This window comes from Fusarium venenatum, assembly GCF_020744135.1.
Source record: "Fusarium venenatum strain MPI-CAGE-CH-0201 chromosome Unknown EDB82scaffold_2, whole genome shotgun sequence".
NCBI classification, from domain to species: domain Eukaryota; kingdom Fungi; phylum Ascomycota; class Sordariomycetes; order Hypocreales; family Nectriaceae; genus Fusarium; species Fusarium venenatum.
The window spans coordinates 7,944,657-7,963,895 of NW_027072130.1; the positions used below are offsets into that span (position 1 = coordinate 7,944,657).

The window sequence follows — 19,239 nt, forward strand, 5'->3', positions numbered from 1 at the left end:
AGAGTTGAGATTTAGAACGACGGGGATCAGTACTAGATCCCGAAGCCACATCTAAAGCTTTAGTCAATGCTAGGTTCAAAGATAGACTGGAAGGAGGCTTTGCAAGTAGGTTGCTTGGTGCCCGTGATTCGACGACAAGGGCATCCCCTGGACCCCTGCTCAACATCCCCCACGACGTGACGTTCTAATTATGGCTCATTGAGTCGCCCATTCATTCATGAAAGTCTTCTGCTTGCTCATCTAATGTCAGAAAAGAGACGCAAGGTACAGAACAATCTGCAGGTGACAGGAACCAATATTGGGAACTACAAGGATTCTATTCCGATCAGGTTAGGCTGTCAGCGCCTCTTAATTCTAGTGCAACAACCGACTTGAAACTTAACGTCTTAGTGGCTCGTCCGTAGCGTCCCCGAATAAATGGAAGACGACCCTGACGACTTGCCCGATGAAACTCTTCTTTGCTGGGGACTTGGGGAGTGATCGGATGTTCTAGCTAAAACTGAAATTACAATTGTCGCCTGAAATGTTCTCTCACCGGAGTTTGCGGTAATTTAAGGACACCGAGTTGCCGAAGGTGAGAGACAGCTTTGTAAGATGGATAAAAGCCAAGCTCGGCCAGCTAACGTTACTCGCCCCAGGCCAGCCAGCCTTCTGACCCCCTCTAAGCCACAAGGCGAGGTGCTGAAAGAGCTACGCTAAGGCTAAATACTGAGGTGAGCTTATCTGTGCCTAGCTCTCTGCAGTTATCCACTACCTTTGTACCCGTGTATATTGGAGTGTAAAGACAGAGAGTTCTTGAGGAATTTATTACAAGATCAATTCAATTTGATCAAAGTATGTAGATCCTCAAGTTCATTTCTTCTGCACGCTAAAGTTTAAGGACTAACTTTTCCGACTTTACCCTGGCAGTGGTAGTGAAGTAATTAACGGGAATGAAGGACGGACGGGAAAGAGAGGGAGAGAATATGCGGCCAATGCCGACGGGATCATATTAGTAATGCCTCAGGCATAAAGCTTCCGACGCCGCCCCCATTCCCATGGCCATAGCCCGTTCCCATTTCCAATCCGATTCTCAAATAAGTCGTCCAAGACCAAGACCAGGACTAGGACCCAGATTCAAAGACCCATAACCCGACCCATTACAAGGTCTCAAGGCCAGCGTCATTCCTCTGAGGCTCTGGTGTCTTCTTTCCTCCCTTTTCTTTCTTTTTCTTATCAATACTATCGCCGCTGTTTCTTCTTGAGCAGCTTCATCCGCCCCGTATCAAAGTCAATCGACTTTAAATATCATTTTCCGTTGAACCATTGCGATCCCACGTTAGCGCGACTTCATTGCGCAACAACGACTCCTCCGCACGTCGATCTTCTCTTTGCCTTGACATCACAGCAACGCCCTCCTTTCGTCTCCCAGCCGCTTACTCCATCGAATATGGAAGCGAATCTCTAATCGAAAACATACAAAGTCTGTTTCCGTCTCCACCTATCCCGCCGTTTTCAACAAAGCTACCGCCGCTATGCCTTCTCAAAAGAACTCCAACGGCACCGGCCAGGTCAGCCACCGTCTGCGCAATTTCTTCCGCATGAACACTGGAGGTAGTACTGGCAGTGCTTCTAGCGATAAGGAAAAGGACAAGGAAAAGGACAAGAACTCGGCCGCTACCACTCCCGATCCCTCGAAACCTCGTCACACCAAGTTCTTTAGTAATACAGTTGGCCGCCTGCGCGCACATACCGTGGCAAGCGAGGGCAACCAGGTTGAAGAAGCCATGAGTCCTACCGCTCACGCCAACCCTTATTTTGCCCACCAAGGTCAACCAGGACTGCGTCACCATAATTCCGACTCTGTTCCTCCGAGCCCCCCGGACACGCCAAGTCTCAAAATCCATGGTCCGGATGGTACCACCGCAACCGATCAAACTACTACCAGCGAAACCAAGGAGGAGCTTGCCCGGAGACTTAGAAGAGTCGCCAGCGCACCCAATGCTCAAGGCTTGTTTTCCAAGAACGACCCCAACGGCGAGCGTCCCGCGACTGCCGAGCTTGGCAAAGATCCCCTTCTTACAAGTTCTGGCGCGCTTGGCCTCATAGAGCCGACCAAAACTCCACAGAACGAGGAAATGCCCATACATGCCAACCCCGAAGACATTCTGGCTGCTCTGCCAGCTCCTAATATGTCAATGGCCTTCCGCCGAACGTACAGTTCCAATTCTATAAAGGTCCGAAACGTTGAAGTCAGCCCTTCTAGCTTTGACAAGATAAAGCTTATCGGAAAGGGAGACGTTGGCAAGGTGTATCTTGTGAGGGAGAAGAAGAGTAGCAGGCTTTACGCCATGAAAAGTATGTTAACGTCCCAAATTTACGCATGCGACCACATCTAACCGTCTGTAGTACTGAGCAAGAAGGAAATGATCAAGCGAAACAAGATCAAGCGAGCTCTCGCAGAGCAAGAAATTCTCGCGACAAGCAACCACCCCTTCATTGTTACTTTATACCACTCTTTCCAGTCTGAGGACTACCTTTACCTGTGTATGGAGTACTGTAGTGGCGGCGAGTTCTTCCGCGCTCTCCAAACACGTCCTGGAAAATGCATCCCTGAGGAGGATGCTCGATTTTACGCCGCCGAAGTGACAGCAGCTTTGGAATACCTGCATCTTATGGGATTTATTTACCGTGATCTGAAACCAGAGAGTATGTTGCGAAATCGTGCTTACAAATCCATCGCTGACCATTTCTACAGACATTCTGCTTCATCAATCGGGCCACATTATGCTTTCAGACTTTGACTTGTCCAAGCAGTCAGACCCTGGCGGTAAGCCGACTATGATCGTTGGCAAGAATGGAGCTCGCACAGATGCTCTACCGACCATCGACACACGTTCATGTATTGCCAACTTCCGAACCAACTCTTTTGTAGGCACAGAAGAGTACATTGCGCCGGAAGTGATTAAGGGTAGTGGCCATACAAGCGCAGTCGATTGGTGGACACTTGGCATCCTCATTTACGAAATGCTTTACGGCACAACGCCTTTCAAGGGCAAGAACCGTAACGCAACTTTCGCAAACATCTTGAGGGAGGATATTCCCTTCCCCGATCATGCTGGTGCACCACAGATCTCCAAGTAAGTAATGTGCAGACAAATCAACTTGAACCGTTTTCTAACTAAGCCACAGCCTTTGCAAATCTTTGATAAGGAAACTACTCATCAAAGACGAGAACCGACGACTTGGTGCCCGAGCCGGTGCATCAGACATTAAGGCGCATCCATTCTTTAGAACGACACAATGGGCACTGATTCGACACATGAAGCCACCGATTGTTCCCCATGCCGGACGAGGAGTTGATACCGTCAACTTCCGAAACGTGAAGGAGAGCGAGAGTGTCGACCTTTCAGGATCAAGGGCGATGAACCTCAAGGGAGTACCTTTGGACAGTGGTCTAGCTACTCCTGGCGGTGAAATTCCCGACCCATTCCTTGAGTTTAACAGTGTCACCTTGCATCATGATGGTGATGATGATCACCACCGCTGATTTTGAAATACCGACTTCTATTTAGGAAGTTCGGGACACTGCTGTTATCGGTTGACCTCGATCATTAATTCGACATGTCGTCGTACGTATACGCATGGGTTTACGATCTGAAATTCTTGCAATGGGGCGTCTTTTTTTTGCTTTTTTTCACATCACTCCACACACTTGACACTCCTTAGGACGTTTGCTGCTTAGAAGGGAAGGAAGAGAAAATCGAGAAATAAAGAGGAGACAGACGGAATGAAGCACAAGAAGGCAACGCGAAAGCATTTGGAGAGTCAAAGAGACAACATAGGAAGTCTCAGCATCCTATGATTGTCGCTGTTAAAATGGCGTCTGGTCAGGCGTTTAGGGAAGAGCGGGAAAGAGCCATTTTATGTAAAGTTACCGTTCAATAAAGATGACGAGCCATGCACGAACGAGGGCTATTTTACATAAACAGAACCAGTAGGATATCCCTGATGAGAATGTGCTGTACCGGAAAGATCGATGGCATGTCACTTATACGCCAACGACTCTTGAAATCTTAGTAACATATGTATGAGATTAGACTCCATCAAATGGACACTGCAGACTATTTATGTAATTCCATTTCGCAGGTGGATATGTCGCGTGGTGAGGCTCCTTTATCACTTGGGTCATCTGGGCTTCGAAAGTCGGCACATGACCATCCAGACACTTGCTTATGGAGGCGCAAGGGAACATCTGCCTAGCTGAGACATTCCAGGACCCTGAAATTCTTGGGATAAAAGAACATCTGCCTGGGAAATTATGGAGAAATTATGCCCTGAGAAGTTCTCTCATGACGTGAATTGTGCTCATGGGGTCTTGGGAAGAACGGTAGTCAAAGATTGAAAAGAGTGAAACTCCCCCGTTTTGGACTTAAGTCGGTCTCAGTAGGAAAAGTATTTACACATCTATTGACTAGCTTCTATTTCTTGTGAATAATCCTTTTTTTAGCGAATCGAAATAATTAAGACAAAACAAGAACCAAAATGTCACGATACCCTCCAGCTCCGGAGCCCCGACACCGGACGACTCGGCGACGATCCTCGGAACGGGGTATCTCTGGCGCTGGCAGACCATATCTTTTAGAATGGAATACCCAAAGTTGTCGACAGAAGGATATCTTTACAGCGGAGGAGTTCCAAGAAGAGATGGGTCTTGTGGAGAGACCCGGCTGGAGAAGAATCGCTCTTGTACGAGGTGAATGCGATATGGGCGCCTTGCTTGGTATGGAACTGGATAAGAAAAGAGGAGGATGGGTTTGGGAATTTCCAGAGACGGAAACCAGGAGGAGGAAAACGGAAGAGAGTGAGAATGAGACCAAAGAGAAGGATGAAGATAGTGATTCAGACCAAGACGAGGGGATCAGGATATGTCGTGCATCACTTATGACCAAGGAAAGGCTTCCTGTTCTACTGCTTGATGGCCTTCCGTTTCGAATATCGTCGCGACCTTATCGACCTTCCAGGATACCGAGCAACACGATTCCAGACAGAAGTAAACAGGGAAAACGACCACCAAAACGATCAGGGTTGGAAGACTCACTCTGGCAAGCACTCGTCGACATTCGACCCATAGAAGACCTTGTGGCAGAACTCATTTATGAAACATGGCTCCAAAAACTCGACTCGTTGCCTCCTTTAGGATCCGACTCGGTAGATGTTCAATGGACCATCGCTCGCGCACTGGAAACGAACGCGGATACCACGAGAAGCATGGAGCGACGAGGCGACTTTTGCAGTATCACGTCTACTGACTGGGCAAACCTTGCCGAGCGCCTTCAAAGACGTATACAAATCTCTGTCACAGTCGCTCTTCAAGCACATGCTCAGCAAGCACAAGATGAACCCAAGGATGCGAATTCCCGGAGTCTCGATCGAATAGCATATCTGGGTGGCCTTTTACTTCCACTGACGGTCGTATCCGGAATATTGTCTATCGAAAGCACTTATGGTCCTGAGGGGTCATCATTTTGGGTATTCTGGCTGGCATCAGGTCTATGTTCCATCTTTGCGCTCCTCGTCATCTACGCCGATCATCTCCGAACACTGGATGTGTGGATGGAAGTAGCAGCGAGCGAGATTCTTGATTTAGATCATAACAAACGATTTCAAGCGAATCGAACACCGCATAGAAGGGAGTACCACACCAGTGGAGATCCAGAGCGTGGAGAGGCCAAGTTGACGACGGCTTCGGATGGAGGCATATACGTGGTGCAACATCGGGGAGACGGAACTAGAGGTAGAACGTGGAGGAAGAGGGAATTAGGGTGGGTCGGAGCCATGAAGAAGATGAGTGGATGGTATGCATGGAGGGGAAGCCCTGGTTTGGAATTTAGGATGCCAGGTTGGGAAAAGAAGGTGAAGCATTTGGTATATAATTTGGGATAGAGGATAGATTATAAACACATTTAGCATATCCGTATATACAACATACCATCACGCCAGCGAAAGGGCCGTCTCAGATTGGTGTTTTGAATTCGACTAGGAAATCATATCCCGCCTTCATATTAAGAAAAAAGATATCCTGTTCCGTAGCATTCGAACTTCCAGTAGATCCTCATTTCGTACACGCACGCAATCACGCAATGCTTCATTCCATTGACTCAAACTTACACTCGATCCACGCTGGAGCGACGCCCACCAAGACCGATTTTCTCTTTACCATCCATCCATGGTCGCAGACACTCTGGCACAGCGACAGTCTTTGCCTCTTCGTCCCATCCATTCTCCAACAGAGCTGCTATCACACGGGGGACAGCCAGGGCAGTGCCGTTGGCGGTCCAGGGGAAGGCAAGCTTTCCATCAACACGAGTCCTTGTGCCGAGACGCCGAGTCTGGTAGTCGGTACACATGCTGGCTGATGTGACTTCGCCCCAGTTGTCTCGACGGCTGGGGAAGAAGGCTTCCATGTCGACTTTGCGAGTTGCTGAGGCGCCAAGGTCGTGGGATGGCATGGAGAGAATACGGCAGTGAAGTCCAAGTGAAGACAGAATCTCTGTTTGCATGTCGAGCATCTCATCAAAGATATCCTGGGCGGCGTCTTCGTCTGGTGCTGTCCAAGCAAACATCTCGACCTTGGTGAACTCGTGTACGCGGTACAGGCCTTTGGTATCGGCACCACGGGCACCGGCTTCAGCGCGATAGCAGCGGGAGACGGCAACGCGCTTGAGAGGGAGATCTTCGGGGTCAATGGTAGTGTTGGCCTTCATTCCTGCAAGGGCGATTTCCGAGGTTCCGGTAAGACACATCTCGGGGACACCACGCTCAGCATCGTCGGCAGATTGAGCGATGGTATAGACTTGTTGTTCTCCATTCAGATCGCGAGGTTGGAATCCACAAGCAGCACCGATATGACTGTAGACCATGCTGGGAGGTGATACCTGTGTCCAGCCATGACGGGTCGCTGTTGCAAGAGCAAATTGAATCAAAGCTTGCTCGAGTTGAGCGGCTTCACCAAGAAGATAATACCAGCCCCATCCGGAGGCAGTAGCAGCACCGGCAAAGTCGAAAAGTCCAAGCTCAGAGCCAATGTGAACGTGAGAGCGCCAAATCTTATCCTCGGGAGATTCCTTGAAAGTGGGCGGATCGTTGATATAACTCATAACCTCAAACTCACTTCCCTTGGGAGTATCCGGATGAGTGAGATTAGGCAATTCCAGCGCAAGCTCCTCCATCTGCGTAACCGCCTGCGATTCGCCCTTTTCAATCGCAGAAAGATCTTGCTTAAGTTGTCGAGCCTCCTCTTGAATCTGCTCGCGGGTCAATTGGCGCACTTCCTTAAGATCCTCGTCGCCGCTGCTGGTGGCCGGGTTCGCAAGCTGACGTCTCAATAGATTTGATCGCTCACGCAGCGCGCGGCCTTGTCGCTGAAGATCCTGCCATCTTGCGTGCAACTCTAGAATTTTAGCTGGGTTTTGCGCTTGCTTGCGATAATTGCGCTCTACGCAAGTCTGCTGATAAAGTTCTGCATGTTGGCGAATGTGCTTAATATCGACGATTGGTTTGGGAGCTGATGGTGGTCGCTTAGCATCTGCGAAGCCACGAGTCAATACTGGATGAGGCCTTAGTAGCCTCGGCTGCACATTGCGACACTTGAGGCGCAATAATATCCTGTTCATGGCGGCTGCTGCTGAGTTGTGAGTGAGCAGCTCATATAAAGCATGACTGAAGTATCAGGAACTGATCAGCGAGTTTGGGGCTTGCTTAACAGTGGAGAGCTTGCTTAATGCAATTACCCGAGCCGCTGCGGACCGTCAATTGTTGGGCCATCATCAGATTGTAACTAGGACGTATTCAATCTTGGCAAAAGAGCAAACAAGGCAATTATGCCAATTGACCTTATCTGTTTTTGTTTATTTGGGTATACTATTGCAGTAGTTGGAAGCTCTGACTGGGTTTGCCCTGGCCATCGCTTCCACCACCTGCATCAATCAATACATTCATTCATGTCATGATAGCGCTCATCTCGTATCGTCCAGATCAAATGCCTCTCATATAGACCCCCAGACACCCAAAGTCCAGTTACCGTAACCTCCTCGGCCATATCCTCCAGCCTGCATGCTCTGTCTCTGTTGTACCTTGTAATCGACATCACTGGGCCGAGAAGCTCCACTGGCGCCGTGTTGTAACCAAGCATCCCTATCAATTACTGCCATGGCGGGTACTTTGAGTTGACAAAGTAAGCTTCCACCGATCCATGGTCCAAGGGTATGGACCACGCGTATTTGGCCCTTGACCTGCTGCATTGTCTCTCGCTGTCGTGCAACCTTGGCTTCGATTGGATCGTGCTCATGCTTTGTATCAGCTGCACTCTTGGGAGACTTGACCCCCTCGTCTTCAGCTTGTGATAAGGGCGGTGATCCTTCTGTTGGAGATGTGGCGCTGGATTGCCGATGGAGCCTAGTAGTGTTTCTGTGTTTGTCCACGACTTTCCCGAATACTGGCTCCCATCCTCTCTTCTTCACGATGGCTGTCAGGTCATCAATTACTCTTTGCTTAATACCCAAGATATTTGAGCAGCCCCCCGTGAACATAATTCGCGACATGCAGATAGCTCGTACATCCAGGGGTAGCTGCAAAAGATGCTTGTACAATAGCAAGTGTAAGGGTAGTTCGTCGTCATCGAATGTTGCTCGGTCTGCTGAAGGATCGAAAAAGGTGTCGTCGCAGATTTGAGCGAGTTTCTCAAAGGGAAGCTCCACTGTCAATGGACGAGGCCCTGTGTTGATGGGTATATGAATAACTCCAGCTGGACCAACAGCTTCCGCTGACTCGGCTTCAATTTCTTCTTGCTCATCCACGGTTTCCAGTTGGGTTGACTGCCGTTGAGATAAACGGAACTCTGACGGCTTGCACCACATCAGGCGACACATGATATCTTCGCATTCCTTGAAACTGATTGCTCTCTTCTTGGTGGCATCGTGCTCTCCTGGTATTAAACTCTCCATGGTCGAATAGACTGAATCGAGAAGGGCTCTACCACCTCTAACTGTGCGGGTAGTCTTGACCTCCCGATACTCATATATACTGGTGACCACAGTTTCTGCCCAGCCCATGTCGATAACTATAGCGGATCGGACACCTGCTGAGATAGCCGACATTGTGGGGGTTGACATTAGTGACACAGTTGGTGTCTGAAATCTGTTGAACATTATATCCAGAGTAGCTGTCAATAATGGCATTGGCACACCAGAGTCCAAAACCAAACCAACCCTTCTTGGTCGAGAATCGATGAGTAGGTACCTTTATGGTGTAAGTAAGAATTCGTTCAGTTTTTTTTGTAATGACTTACCTTGAAAAGGCATCATGTAGTACACGTCCCATCTTGTCCTGGAACAAGCCAAGCTCGATATCTCTCAAGTCGTATCGCCAGAACTCATGGTCCTTTGACCATTGCAGCCCAGCAGCCCGATTTGGTTGCTGCCAACCTCTAAAATCTCCAGCTCGCCGTTGGTCTTCCGGACTGCACTGAAGGGTCACTTTTGGCGATGTATCACCCGCAAACCCGACTCTGATATGCCGTGAACCTATCTCAACAATGATAAACTCGTCATCTGCACGAATGGCTGATGGTGAGCCGTAGCTTGGTACAACAGAAGAGCGGTTTGGCGTGTGTGGAGTAGAGGGACCTGACCCCTGAGTAGGACCTCCACGGATACTAGCGACGCTTCTATGAGCGAGCGTAGTAGGTCCTGCGCTCGAGGCCATGATTGATGAGGTTGATGATTTCTATTACAATTTGTCGATGTGTTGGCGACGAGATGCCCCGGTCTAGGCGCAACCGTGCAACCTGACGCTGGTTGGTTGATGGATCTTTGAATGTCGGCGTTTATAGCGCCGATCTACCGCCTAAAAACATATCGTTTTGGTAACCGCAGCGACGTGGGTCCATGGCCGTGAACTTTGACCTACATCATCGACTACAAAACTGAAGGGGGACTTAGATCTCTCGGTGTGCTTCTTGAGATTGAAATGGGTATCAAGGGGTGAGGCTTTACGACTCTTTATTACAATAACAAACACTAATTCTTTCAGGATTCATCAAGAGATTGGTGGAGGCGAACGAATCGCCCTTCTTAAACTTGCCGCACAGTCTCTAGAGCAGCAGGGCCGGCCTCTGCGAATTGCTATTGACGTTGCGATTTGGCAATTCCAGAACCAAGCAGCTCAAGGTACGTATTGACAATACTTCAAACTTTGGTTACCTGTAATCTTATAATAAAAATCAGGTGGCACCAATCCTGAAATCCGAACCTTGTTCTACCGTCTAGTTCGACTCCTAGCATGCCCAGTCGAACCCATCTTCGTATTCGACGGCCCTTACAAACCCGCGATCAAGCGAAACAAGCAATCCAGCCGTGGAAGTTCCTTCGCAAATGCGCAAGCAAAACGTTTAATTCGATTATTTGGTTGCAACACCCACGATGCGCCAGGAGAAGCAGAAGCAGAGTGTGCTCTGCTACAACAGCATGGAATTGTCGATATGGTTCTGACGGAGGATGTTGATGCGCTGATGTTTGGATGCACAAAGGTTTTGCGAAAATGGTCACCAGAATCGAAACGATCAACGAACCCAACACACGTGTCGCTTCTCGATGCGAAAAAGCTGGAGCTTGGAGCGCAAGGCCTTGATCGAGAAGGCATGGTTCTCGTCGCCTTGATGAGCGGTGGCGACTATAATCCTGATGGACTCCCCGGGTGTGGAATCAAGGTCGCTCTCGAGGCTGCCAGGGCTGGTTTCGGTAAAGAGCTGTGTCGGCTAAAGTCAGCAGACAAAGAAGCGATCCAGGCTTGGAGAGAGTCTTTGATACACGAGCTGCGCACCAACGAAAAGGGTTACTTCAAACGACGAAACCAGGCGCTGAGGATCCCAGAGACATTTCCCGACTTCAAGGTCCTGCGCTACTACACACACCCGGTTGTTTCGCGTGTTGAGAGTCTGGGCGATATTCGTGCAAACGTTCACATGAAACGTGAAATTCAGATCGAAGACTTGCGAGAGTTCACACGCGAGGTTTTTGGTTGGGATTATCGAGTGGGTGCTTTGAAGTTCATCAAGGTTTTGTCCCATGCAGTTTTTGTCCAGAAGCTTCAAACTGTAGGAGGATACGACCATGATGGGCTCATAAAGGGGGTGACGGGTGTCAAAAATGATTTGGTGAATGACTCAATTCCCATGGCCCGTTTACAGCATATCCCGATCGATATGGTTCCCATCGACATGTCCAAGGAGGAAGACGAGCAAATTGTACAAGGCCGAGCCGGGCTTGCCCTGAACAGCGATGATGAGATCGAAGTTGCGGACAATATCGAGCAGTGTGCCTCCAAGGCCGTGGAAAAGGAGTTTGATCCGACCCGTCCTCTGGGTATTTGGATAATACAAGCTTTGGCAAAGACCAGCGAGCCATTTGCCGTTCAGGAGGCTGCTATAGCCTCCAAAATCCGAGCGTCAGAGCTTCGCAAGGCGAATCAAAAGGCGCCAAAGAAATCCAATGCTCTGTCGAAGACGGGCATGACTGCTGGTGCACTTAACAAGTTTGTGCGAGCGACAAAGCCCCATGCTGCTTCCACGATAACCTCCAAACCGACTGCTGTAGAGAAAAGCATAGCCACTTCATCAGCCCCTAAAACAACATCACGACGCTTACGCATACCGTCCCCTCTGGAGTCAAGTAAGCAACCTATGTCCACCTCGGAGAGCCCCACCAGGCAGACTGCCACCCCTTGGTCACTTGCCAGCTCACAGGTGACGCCTAGAACTCGAAGCTCCGCGGACGGAAAACAGCAGGCGATTGTTATCACATCTAGCCCTCCCTGTGCGGCAGAGTCACCTCCCCCATCGCCCTCACCACCAGCAAGGACTCGTACCTCCGCTTCTCAGCATCAGTCTGACACGATGCGTACAACTACTGTGTCGAATGGTTCTCCCCAGAGGTTGAAAAGCTCGAAGCGGGACATTATACGTTCGAGCCAAGCAGATTCTTCTCAGCGCTCCCAACCAACCAAGTTGAAGCAGACTTCTTTGGACATGTTCACCAGAACGTCCAAAATATCAAGCTCATCGCAACAATCTCTGACGAAACCCCCGCCCCCGCCTCCGAGACGGCAACCCAAGTCACAGCAGATCATTGACGATGATTTTGATAGTGACTCATCATCAGATCTCGTTCCGCTCTCATCTCTCGTCTCCCGCGCTTCTGCGTCGCCCAAGAGGCAGCAAGAACCACTTCCTCCAAGCCGGAACTCAACCCCCAGCCCCGCCCCTGCACGGAAGAAGAAGTTACTCATCCCAAGGGCTAGTGCTGTGGGTTTCTTCAAAGTGATCGAGGTAGACGCCGAAGAGCGCGATGAGTTGGTGGCTAGGGAGACAGCAACTCTGCGGCGCAAAGGGGTCAGGGCGAATGTTGTCCGGGTGAGTGACGTTGGATTTATAGATTTGACACAGGATGATTAAGGATGTACACTTCACACATAACGAATAGGCATGGGCAAGGCGTTCTGGGATTGGTTTTTGGCGTTATATAGCGAACAGCATGTTCATACAATCACAATTAAAATAGTACAGAAGGATAAATGATAACATTTGTGGTATTGTTAAAACCTAATTGGGAGCCTGTCATTTTGAACCAAGTCTCCAATAGTATACATATTACAAAGCCCATAAAGGGGTAACCCAAACCTGTCCGGACTCCTATACAATGCAAACCGCGCTTTTTTATCCGTTTCCTTTTATCCAGTCTATCCCAGATTCAAACAGTAAAATTAAGTTCCGCCCATCTCCAGATCTGGGTCAACCTCCGTACCCAAATCCCGGTCTTCGACAAAACGACGTCCAACAAGCTCGTCGGGTAGATATGTCTGCTTCACCCGTCCATCGCGGTAGTTTGGTGGATACTTGTATTCGGCTCCGTAGCCCATGTCACGCATAAGTCGTGTAGGTGCGTTACGCAGGTGTAGGGGTACAGGAAGGCCAGCGACACCTGGTTCACGAAGAGCTGTGTAGGCGTTGTTAAGAGCGCGATACGCTTTAGTACTCTTGGGTGCGTTGCATAGTGCGACGGTACAGTGGGCGAGGGGAATGCGGGCTTCAGGCATGCCGATTTGTTGAGTGGCTGTGTATGTGGCCGTTGCAAGGGGCAGGAGGGTATTATCCGCCAATCCGACGTCTTCAGAGGCAATCACAATCATACGGCGGGCGATGAACAATGGGTCTTCGCCTGATTGAAGCATGCGAGCTAGATAATAGAGCGCCGCATCTGCATCGTTTCCTCGTACAGACTTATGAAAAGCAGATATAGTATCGTAGTGTTGGTCTCCTGCACGGTCGTATACGAGGGTCTTTGTAAGGGCAGTTTTGATATCCTCCTGCGTGATACCCTCACGTTTTGTGAGTGAGAGAGCAAGTTCGAGTAAGTTTAAAGCAGTACGAGCATCGCCATCTGCAAATCGGGCGAGATATGTGACCATAGCTTCATCCAGAAGTGGCGTTTGTGGATATACCGATTCTTCTTCTTTGATCGCTCGTTGTAGAATGCGCACCACATCCTCAGTTGTAAGAGACCGCAGTGTGAATGTGCGGCAACGCGAGAGCAAAGCACTTGCTACTTTGAAAGATGGGTTCTCCGTTGTAGCACCAATAAGTGTTACAGTTCCGGCCTCAACGGGCTTGAGGAAAACATCTTGCTGAGCCTTGTTGAAGCGATGAATCTCGTCACAAAAGATGATTGTTTTGCGACCAGTCAAAGCAAGGTCGTTGGTCGCCTCTTGGAAGTATTTCTTGCATTCGCTGACTCCTGTACTGGTAGCATTCAGTTCGATAAACCGACTGCCAACCATGTGCGCGATACAGCGTGCTATTGTCGTCTTTCCTGTCCCTGAAGCACCCCATAGAATCATGGAAGGTACTTGATTCGACTCAATGAGGGACCGCAGAACGCCTGCTGGCCCAACAAGATCCTGTCCGCATACTTCATCGAGTGTTCGTGGTCGCATTCGTTCGGCCAGGGGCGCAGCTCGTTGTGTCTTGGTTTTCTTCACCACTCTTCCATCCTGCTCTGTTGCTTTGTCCCAACCACTCGTCCCGTTGACACCGTCTCCGTTCGTCGCGCCGTCGGTATCATTTGTGGTTCCTCCCAATCCATCTCCAGGACCCTCTTCGAACGTTCTTTTCTTCCCTACTATTGGTTGTAGGGCAGCTTCCCTAACTGGCGTTGGTAATCGATTTTCGAAAGCAGCTTGTCGTTTCGGGGCGGGCGTAGAGAAGAAATTCGAGGCATTGCGTTTTTGCGAGTTACTTTGAGGTGCCTGTGATTGCGGCGGTGTCGGGTCTTTTTCTTTATCTATCACGAATTTCTCGCATCCCGAGTCGATGTGGTTGTTGATCTCGGATGGTTTTACCGGCTTGTTGCAGATTGGGCAGTCGACTGCCATGGTCGCTGCAGTTTGGCCAATGACCGGATAGTGACAGTCAAGGTAAGCTTTTCTCGTTGCACAAACTTGTAGCGACCGTCGTGTCGTGTTGCTGTTGGTCGAATTTGAGGTTAGAGATTGAAGCTTTAGAGGTTGGATGGGAGTTGCTAACGTTAGGACAAAATACAGTGGAGCGCAACTAACGGTAGGTACGGAACGCTTGAACGCGTTCAGGTCCGCGTAGAGTGAATCGTGGGGCCAATCCAGGCTCAGCGGACCGCACTCGGCTCCACTGAACCGGTAGTTCAATGTTGGTTTCGACGACAAGAGACTAAGGAGAACATTATCACGAAAAGCTAGAGACATAAATAATATGAGGACATTGGTCTGTTTTCATCAAAACTATAGCAACTGTAAATAGTCGGGCTGACTCAAAATGCTAAAAACGCCCTTGAACATAACTCCATTGTAATGCGCAACTGCCGCCATGCCATCCCTTTCTTTCAATGCTAATTCCATAACGCCGGTTATCGCCCAATTTATATAGTATAGATATAATGTTAACGACGCTTTTCTTTAAGCTGACGTCTTGAGGGATCGGACTTTGGGTGACGCAATGCTTGTTTCCGCCTTCCTCTTGCCCAGCACTGGTGTGTTCTCACGATCTCGGGTTGCTTCTGCGTGACATGAAGCATGGTACGCTCGGTTACCGACCAAAACTGTATCCAACCATACCCATTCCTGTGCAGTATCGAGCCATTTGTTCTCAAAGCGATCTTGGCAAATCGGACAAACAGGGTTGATGCCACGAGATGGATCAGGGACGGGAATGTACTTTGGCTTAGCAGCCTCAGATACTTTGGAAGCTTGCGCGGCAACGTCCTCGGCGGTTGGGATGTGGTCTACGTCGACGACCTCTCTTGACTTTAGCCATTCCTGTATTTTCATTAGTAATCTTGTCGTGTGAGGGGGACTCAGGATTGGTACTTACGCCTTGGTCAACGTACCAACTTCGATGCATGCCTCGTTTCTCAGCTTCGTCGGTCCGCCGGCGGACACGGAAATGCCAGTCCATATGGGCGATTTTCTTCTTCTTGCCGGCTTCGTCATCTCGGAACCGTCTGCCGCACTGAGTGCATGGCTGGCCCAAGTCGTTATGTAGTTGTCGGACCAAAGAAGGTTGGCACGGTTGCTTCAGAGCAGCTAAATTGATGCCACCTTGTTGAACTGGTGCAGGCACAGATGCGAGTGCTGGTGGGAGTAAGCCAGACTTTCGTAGTTGATCGAGAAGACTCCATGGTGCTGCCGCTCCTGCTGGCGGCACTGGTGTAGATGTTGCTGACATTGTCGGTATAGGCATGGCTGGCATATTCATGGCTGGCATCGCAGACATCGTAGGCATTGGTGGCATCGGTGGTTCATGTTGAACGAGGGGTGGCTGCGGAGTAGGCGTCGAGTTTTGAGGAGTGGCCGACTGCCTTGCCATCAGTGCTGCCAACGCTCCCTTACCCAAGAGCGCGTCAAGCGTCACACCTTCTTGCGCCGGAGCCGGAGCTGCAGGCTGAGGAAGAGCTACGGACACTGGAGGCATTGGGATAGGGCGTGCTTGAACTGGCACAGGAGGAGTAGGCGCAGGCCTTTGGGTCAGAGGCGCCATCATGTTTACGGCAGCAAGTTCAGTTACTTTGTTCTTAATGAGCTCAAGCTGATCCGGGGGCAAGCTATTGGTGTTCACAACGCCCTGCAGGTCATAGAGTGCTCTTAATCTAGTCTGAACACCATGATCATGTGGGTTCCTTGAGGCTTCCGCCTGCATGGCAACAATTAGATTCCGAATGTCATTGCTCAATGACTGTCCTCCATTTGATGTGTATTGTTGAGCTGGGTGGCCTGGTGGAAATCTCATTCCAGGCGGTGTCGGGGTATCACGATGGGGCACAGCAGATCGCGGTCGCCCAGGCATCATTCCCGGTTGGGGCATGGTAGCGGCGCGTGCCTTCAAGAGTGCATTCTCAATAGGTCGCACCAACTCGTGAGAAAACACAGGTCTGCTGTCCATAGATCCAGGAACAGGCTCCTTCCATGTTCTAAGCATCTCTTCCATCTTCCGACGCACAGGTTGATCGACTACAGCGTATGATTCCATAAATGTTTTGAAAAGATTGCGACCGAAGTAGAGCGTGTATGGAGTGCCAACATTCTTGACGATCGAGTCTAGTACGTACAGAGCTGGGAGCTTCTTGCTTGGGGCAGCCTATAGCAATGGTCAGCCATTGTGAAGAGGTAGGGACACGTCTTGCAAACCAAGACTTGGGATCACAACTTACCTTTAGGATGTGTTGCTGCAAAACTTCCGCGATCGCTAGGGCATGTTCAGTATTCTCGCGAGCAATCACAGTCAGGTTGCTAATCTCGAAGCGCAAATTGGAGGAGAGGTCCTCCAGCGCGAGGCGATAGTCCTCCGCCACCTCAGCAGAGTCTCCAGACATGGCGATAGAATTGGAGACGAGCGCAACTGGTCGTGTGAGGCAAGCTGAAGATAATGGAGATGTTTGGGTCAGGCTAGGCGAAGCTAGGTCAGAGAGGCAAGGTAGTTCCCGTCGGGTCAGGAAGGAGGATGGTGGATGCCTGAGGCTCCACTCCAACAAAGTCGTCTTTGACGGGCAGGTACGCCTACTCAAACGCGGTAGATAATGACAAACAGAATATTGGAACAAGTCACAAAAGGGCGAAGGCTGCTCTTTTTACGTTCAAGTTCTTTTGGACCAAAATATCAAGTCTCTATTTTGGTAGCAGTCAAGGTCTTTGTGCAGCGGCAAGCCTTTGTCAACTATCAGTGCGTTTTTTGTTAACCAGCGCGGCAATGAAAATTGGAGGGAAGCGTTCTTTATATAGCGATTTGTCTTTTCAACCTTTGATCCCAACAAAGTATCTTTAACATGCTCTAGGCAAATGCACCTTTGAGTGTCGGCACTCAATTTATGGTTTAGGCAACCACTACTTGCCAGGCAGATGAAATAATTCAATTATGATACCATGTTAGATAGCTTGCTCTTTGACTAAGGGTACCAGAAAAATTGACCGCTTGAAGCATAAGAGACGAAATTAGTAGGTAAGTTTATGTCCCTTAGCTTTGAGTTCTTAGACTACTTATTTTCGTATCCCAAGACGCAGGAGTCACAGAATGAGATGGTTTGGTAAAGTTTGTTGTAACGACTTAAAAACAATGCTATGAAACAAGCAAAGGAAGGTAGTAGATACAGGTCCTTTCCTGGTGGACCTCCGGGTATTTGACTCCTTGTCCCCAAACGCCTCCTAATTTTCCGTCCCTTTCACTTACGTACAAAGGTAGTCTTTGTAACAGTACGACTTGTCACACCCACTAGTCTAGAAGCGGGACATACGCGCCTCAGAGTACATGCTAGGGCTCGCAGGCCGTCGGATGTTCATGGGGTGTAGGGCTGTGTCAGGGCGGCGAACGGCAGGCACGATAGGGCTGCGGCGATCCAAGTCATAGTCGTCGTCTCGATCATTGTCATAGTGAGGAGGCGCGTTTCGCTCGACATCATGATCCATAGGCTGGCTGATGTTGGGTCGGGAAATTGGGTGGCTAATGTTGCGTCGTGGTGGAGAGCTAGGGTGCGAGTCGTCTTTCTTCCAGAAGTAAGACATGAACGTCTTCTTAGGTCGTTCTTCGCTGAATGAAGCGCTGTAGTTGGAATTCGACTTGCCGAAAGATTTGGCATCCTCTTTGGCCCGAGCCAGAGAGCCATCGGCGCGAATCATTCGAGCATTGATGTCGCGGTCTCGGAAGATGACTGAGCAGATAAGGTTGAGGACACCAGAGGTCAGGGTCAGGATTCCGGCTGCCAGAATGAGCTGCCAAAACGGGAGCCCAATCTTATTGTCGCGGTTGTGGGGAGAGTTGAGCTTTCCAAGGATATTGGATCCGATGAGGAGGAGACCAACACCAAGCCAAGTGAGGCCATGCTCGTCGGAGAAGACAGGCCAACTCTTCTGGAAGTAGCTCTTGCAGAAGGGCAGCTCGGAGATAATGAGGAAGATGGTGGAGGAGCTCATGAGTACCAGTGACATGGCTTCGAAGAAGAACCATCCGGTAGATCGGTTGATCTTGATGACGAGAACCCAGCAAGCAGCAGCGGCTGTGAGAAGGCTGATGATCGTGATAACTCGCAGTACCTGCAGCACAATCATGCCGGGGCCACGGATCTTTTCGCCGAACATGATCGGAGAAATTTTTGTTTAAGATAGTAGAATAGGGGAGTGTTGTTAAATGGATATGGGTTCGAAATGATATCGAAAGTAGTGTTCAAAGAAAAGCTATATGAAGAAAAGGTCAGAATGAGACTATAGACGGTATCTCTAGAACTTACCGAGCGCTCTTGAGTGGGCGCAGAAAGCTGATCTGGTTAGATATATGGAAATGATTGAACAGTGAAAGGACGAAGTAATCGTTTGTATAAGTGAATGGCTCAGAGTATATAAAGTTAGTTGATGAGGAAGGGGCAAGCGAAAGTTTCTGATTGTGGAACCGGTCCGAACAGTCAATAAGTGAACAATAAGGAAAAATAGAAGTGAATTAGTGATAGAGAGAAGGAAAAAATTGGTGTCAATAGAGGTGTTTGAACACCATTATTGTTGGGCTTTGAATGAACGGAGAACAATGGGAAAGCAGAAGAGGGGTTCGCTGAACAGCTGGCCGGGACACTCTTTAAGAAAAAAAGAGTCATACAACCAACACCAGACAACTCAATCTGTTGGAGACAATGCATA

General features: G+C 49.5%; 7 protein-coding genes across 7 annotated transcripts; 3 read left to right on the forward strand and 4 right to left on the reverse strand.

Annotated features, from left to right (window-relative positions):
- Window positions 1-1,514: 1,514 nt before the first annotated feature.
- EDB82DRAFT_546049 (kinase-like domain-containing protein) lies at window positions 1,515-3,529 on the forward strand (the record flags this gene model as incomplete). Its single annotated transcript, XM_065609450.1, has 4 exons — window positions 1,515-2,337; window positions 2,389-2,688; window positions 2,738-3,119; window positions 3,193-3,529. The coding sequence occupies 4 exons, from the start codon at window positions 1,515-1,517 to the stop codon at window positions 3,527-3,529; spliced, it is 1,842 nt and encodes a 613-aa protein (XP_065465026.1).
- Window positions 3,530-4,524: 995 nt separating this feature from the next.
- On the forward strand, window positions 4,525-6,022 carry EDB82DRAFT_476128 (uncharacterized protein; the record flags this gene model as incomplete). The annotated part of the gene is made up of 2 exons (XM_025736118.2): window positions 4,525-5,837; window positions 5,950-6,022. 2 exons carry the CDS (start codon window positions 4,525-4,527, stop codon window positions 6,020-6,022), a joined length of 1,386 nt encoding a protein of 461 aa, XP_025586757.2.
- Window positions 5,898-7,703, reverse strand: EDB82DRAFT_501604 (uncharacterized protein). The gene has a single exon (XM_025736119.2). It carries the CDS (start codon window positions 7,653-7,655, stop codon window positions 6,147-6,149), a length of 1,509 nt encoding a protein of 502 aa, XP_025586758.1. The 5' UTR covers window positions 7,656-7,703; the 3' UTR covers window positions 5,898-6,146.
- A 96-nt stretch (window positions 7,704-7,799) lies between these two features.
- Window positions 7,800-10,013, reverse strand: EDB82DRAFT_193474 (uncharacterized protein). The gene is made up of 2 exons (XM_025736121.2): window positions 9,329-10,013; window positions 7,800-9,279 (listed from the first exon to the last, which is right to left on the reverse strand). Exons 1-2 carry the CDS (start codon window positions 9,742-9,744, stop codon window positions 8,028-8,030), a joined length of 1,668 nt encoding a protein of 555 aa, XP_025586759.2. The 5' UTR covers window positions 9,745-10,013; the 3' UTR covers window positions 7,800-8,027.
- Window positions 10,009-12,490, forward strand: EDB82DRAFT_525467 (uncharacterized protein; the record flags this gene model as incomplete). The annotated part of the gene is made up of 3 exons (XM_025736122.2): window positions 10,009-10,022; window positions 10,072-10,208; window positions 10,266-12,490. 3 exons carry the CDS (start codon window positions 10,009-10,011, stop codon window positions 12,488-12,490), a joined length of 2,376 nt encoding a protein of 791 aa, XP_025586760.2.
- Window positions 12,491-12,798: 308 nt separating this feature from the next.
- On the reverse strand, window positions 12,799-16,934 carry EDB82DRAFT_426494 (uncharacterized protein; the record flags this gene model as incomplete). Its single annotated transcript, XM_025736124.2, has 4 exons — window positions 12,799-14,644; window positions 15,032-15,381; window positions 15,437-16,699; window positions 16,773-16,934. The coding sequence occupies 4 exons, from the start codon at window positions 16,932-16,934 to the stop codon at window positions 12,799-12,801; spliced, it is 3,621 nt and encodes a 1,206-aa protein (XP_025586762.2).
- A 449-nt stretch (window positions 16,935-17,383) lies between these two features.
- EDB82DRAFT_193552 (uncharacterized protein) lies at window positions 17,384-18,992 on the reverse strand. The gene is made up of 2 exons (XM_025736125.2): window positions 18,840-18,992; window positions 17,384-18,786 (listed from the first exon to the last, which is right to left on the reverse strand). The coding sequence occupies exon 2, from the start codon at window positions 18,688-18,690 to the stop codon at window positions 17,833-17,835; it is 858 nt and encodes a 285-aa protein (XP_025586763.1). The 5' UTR covers window positions 18,691-18,786; window positions 18,840-18,992; the 3' UTR covers window positions 17,384-17,832.
- Between the last annotated feature and the right edge of the window lie 247 nt (window positions 18,993-19,239).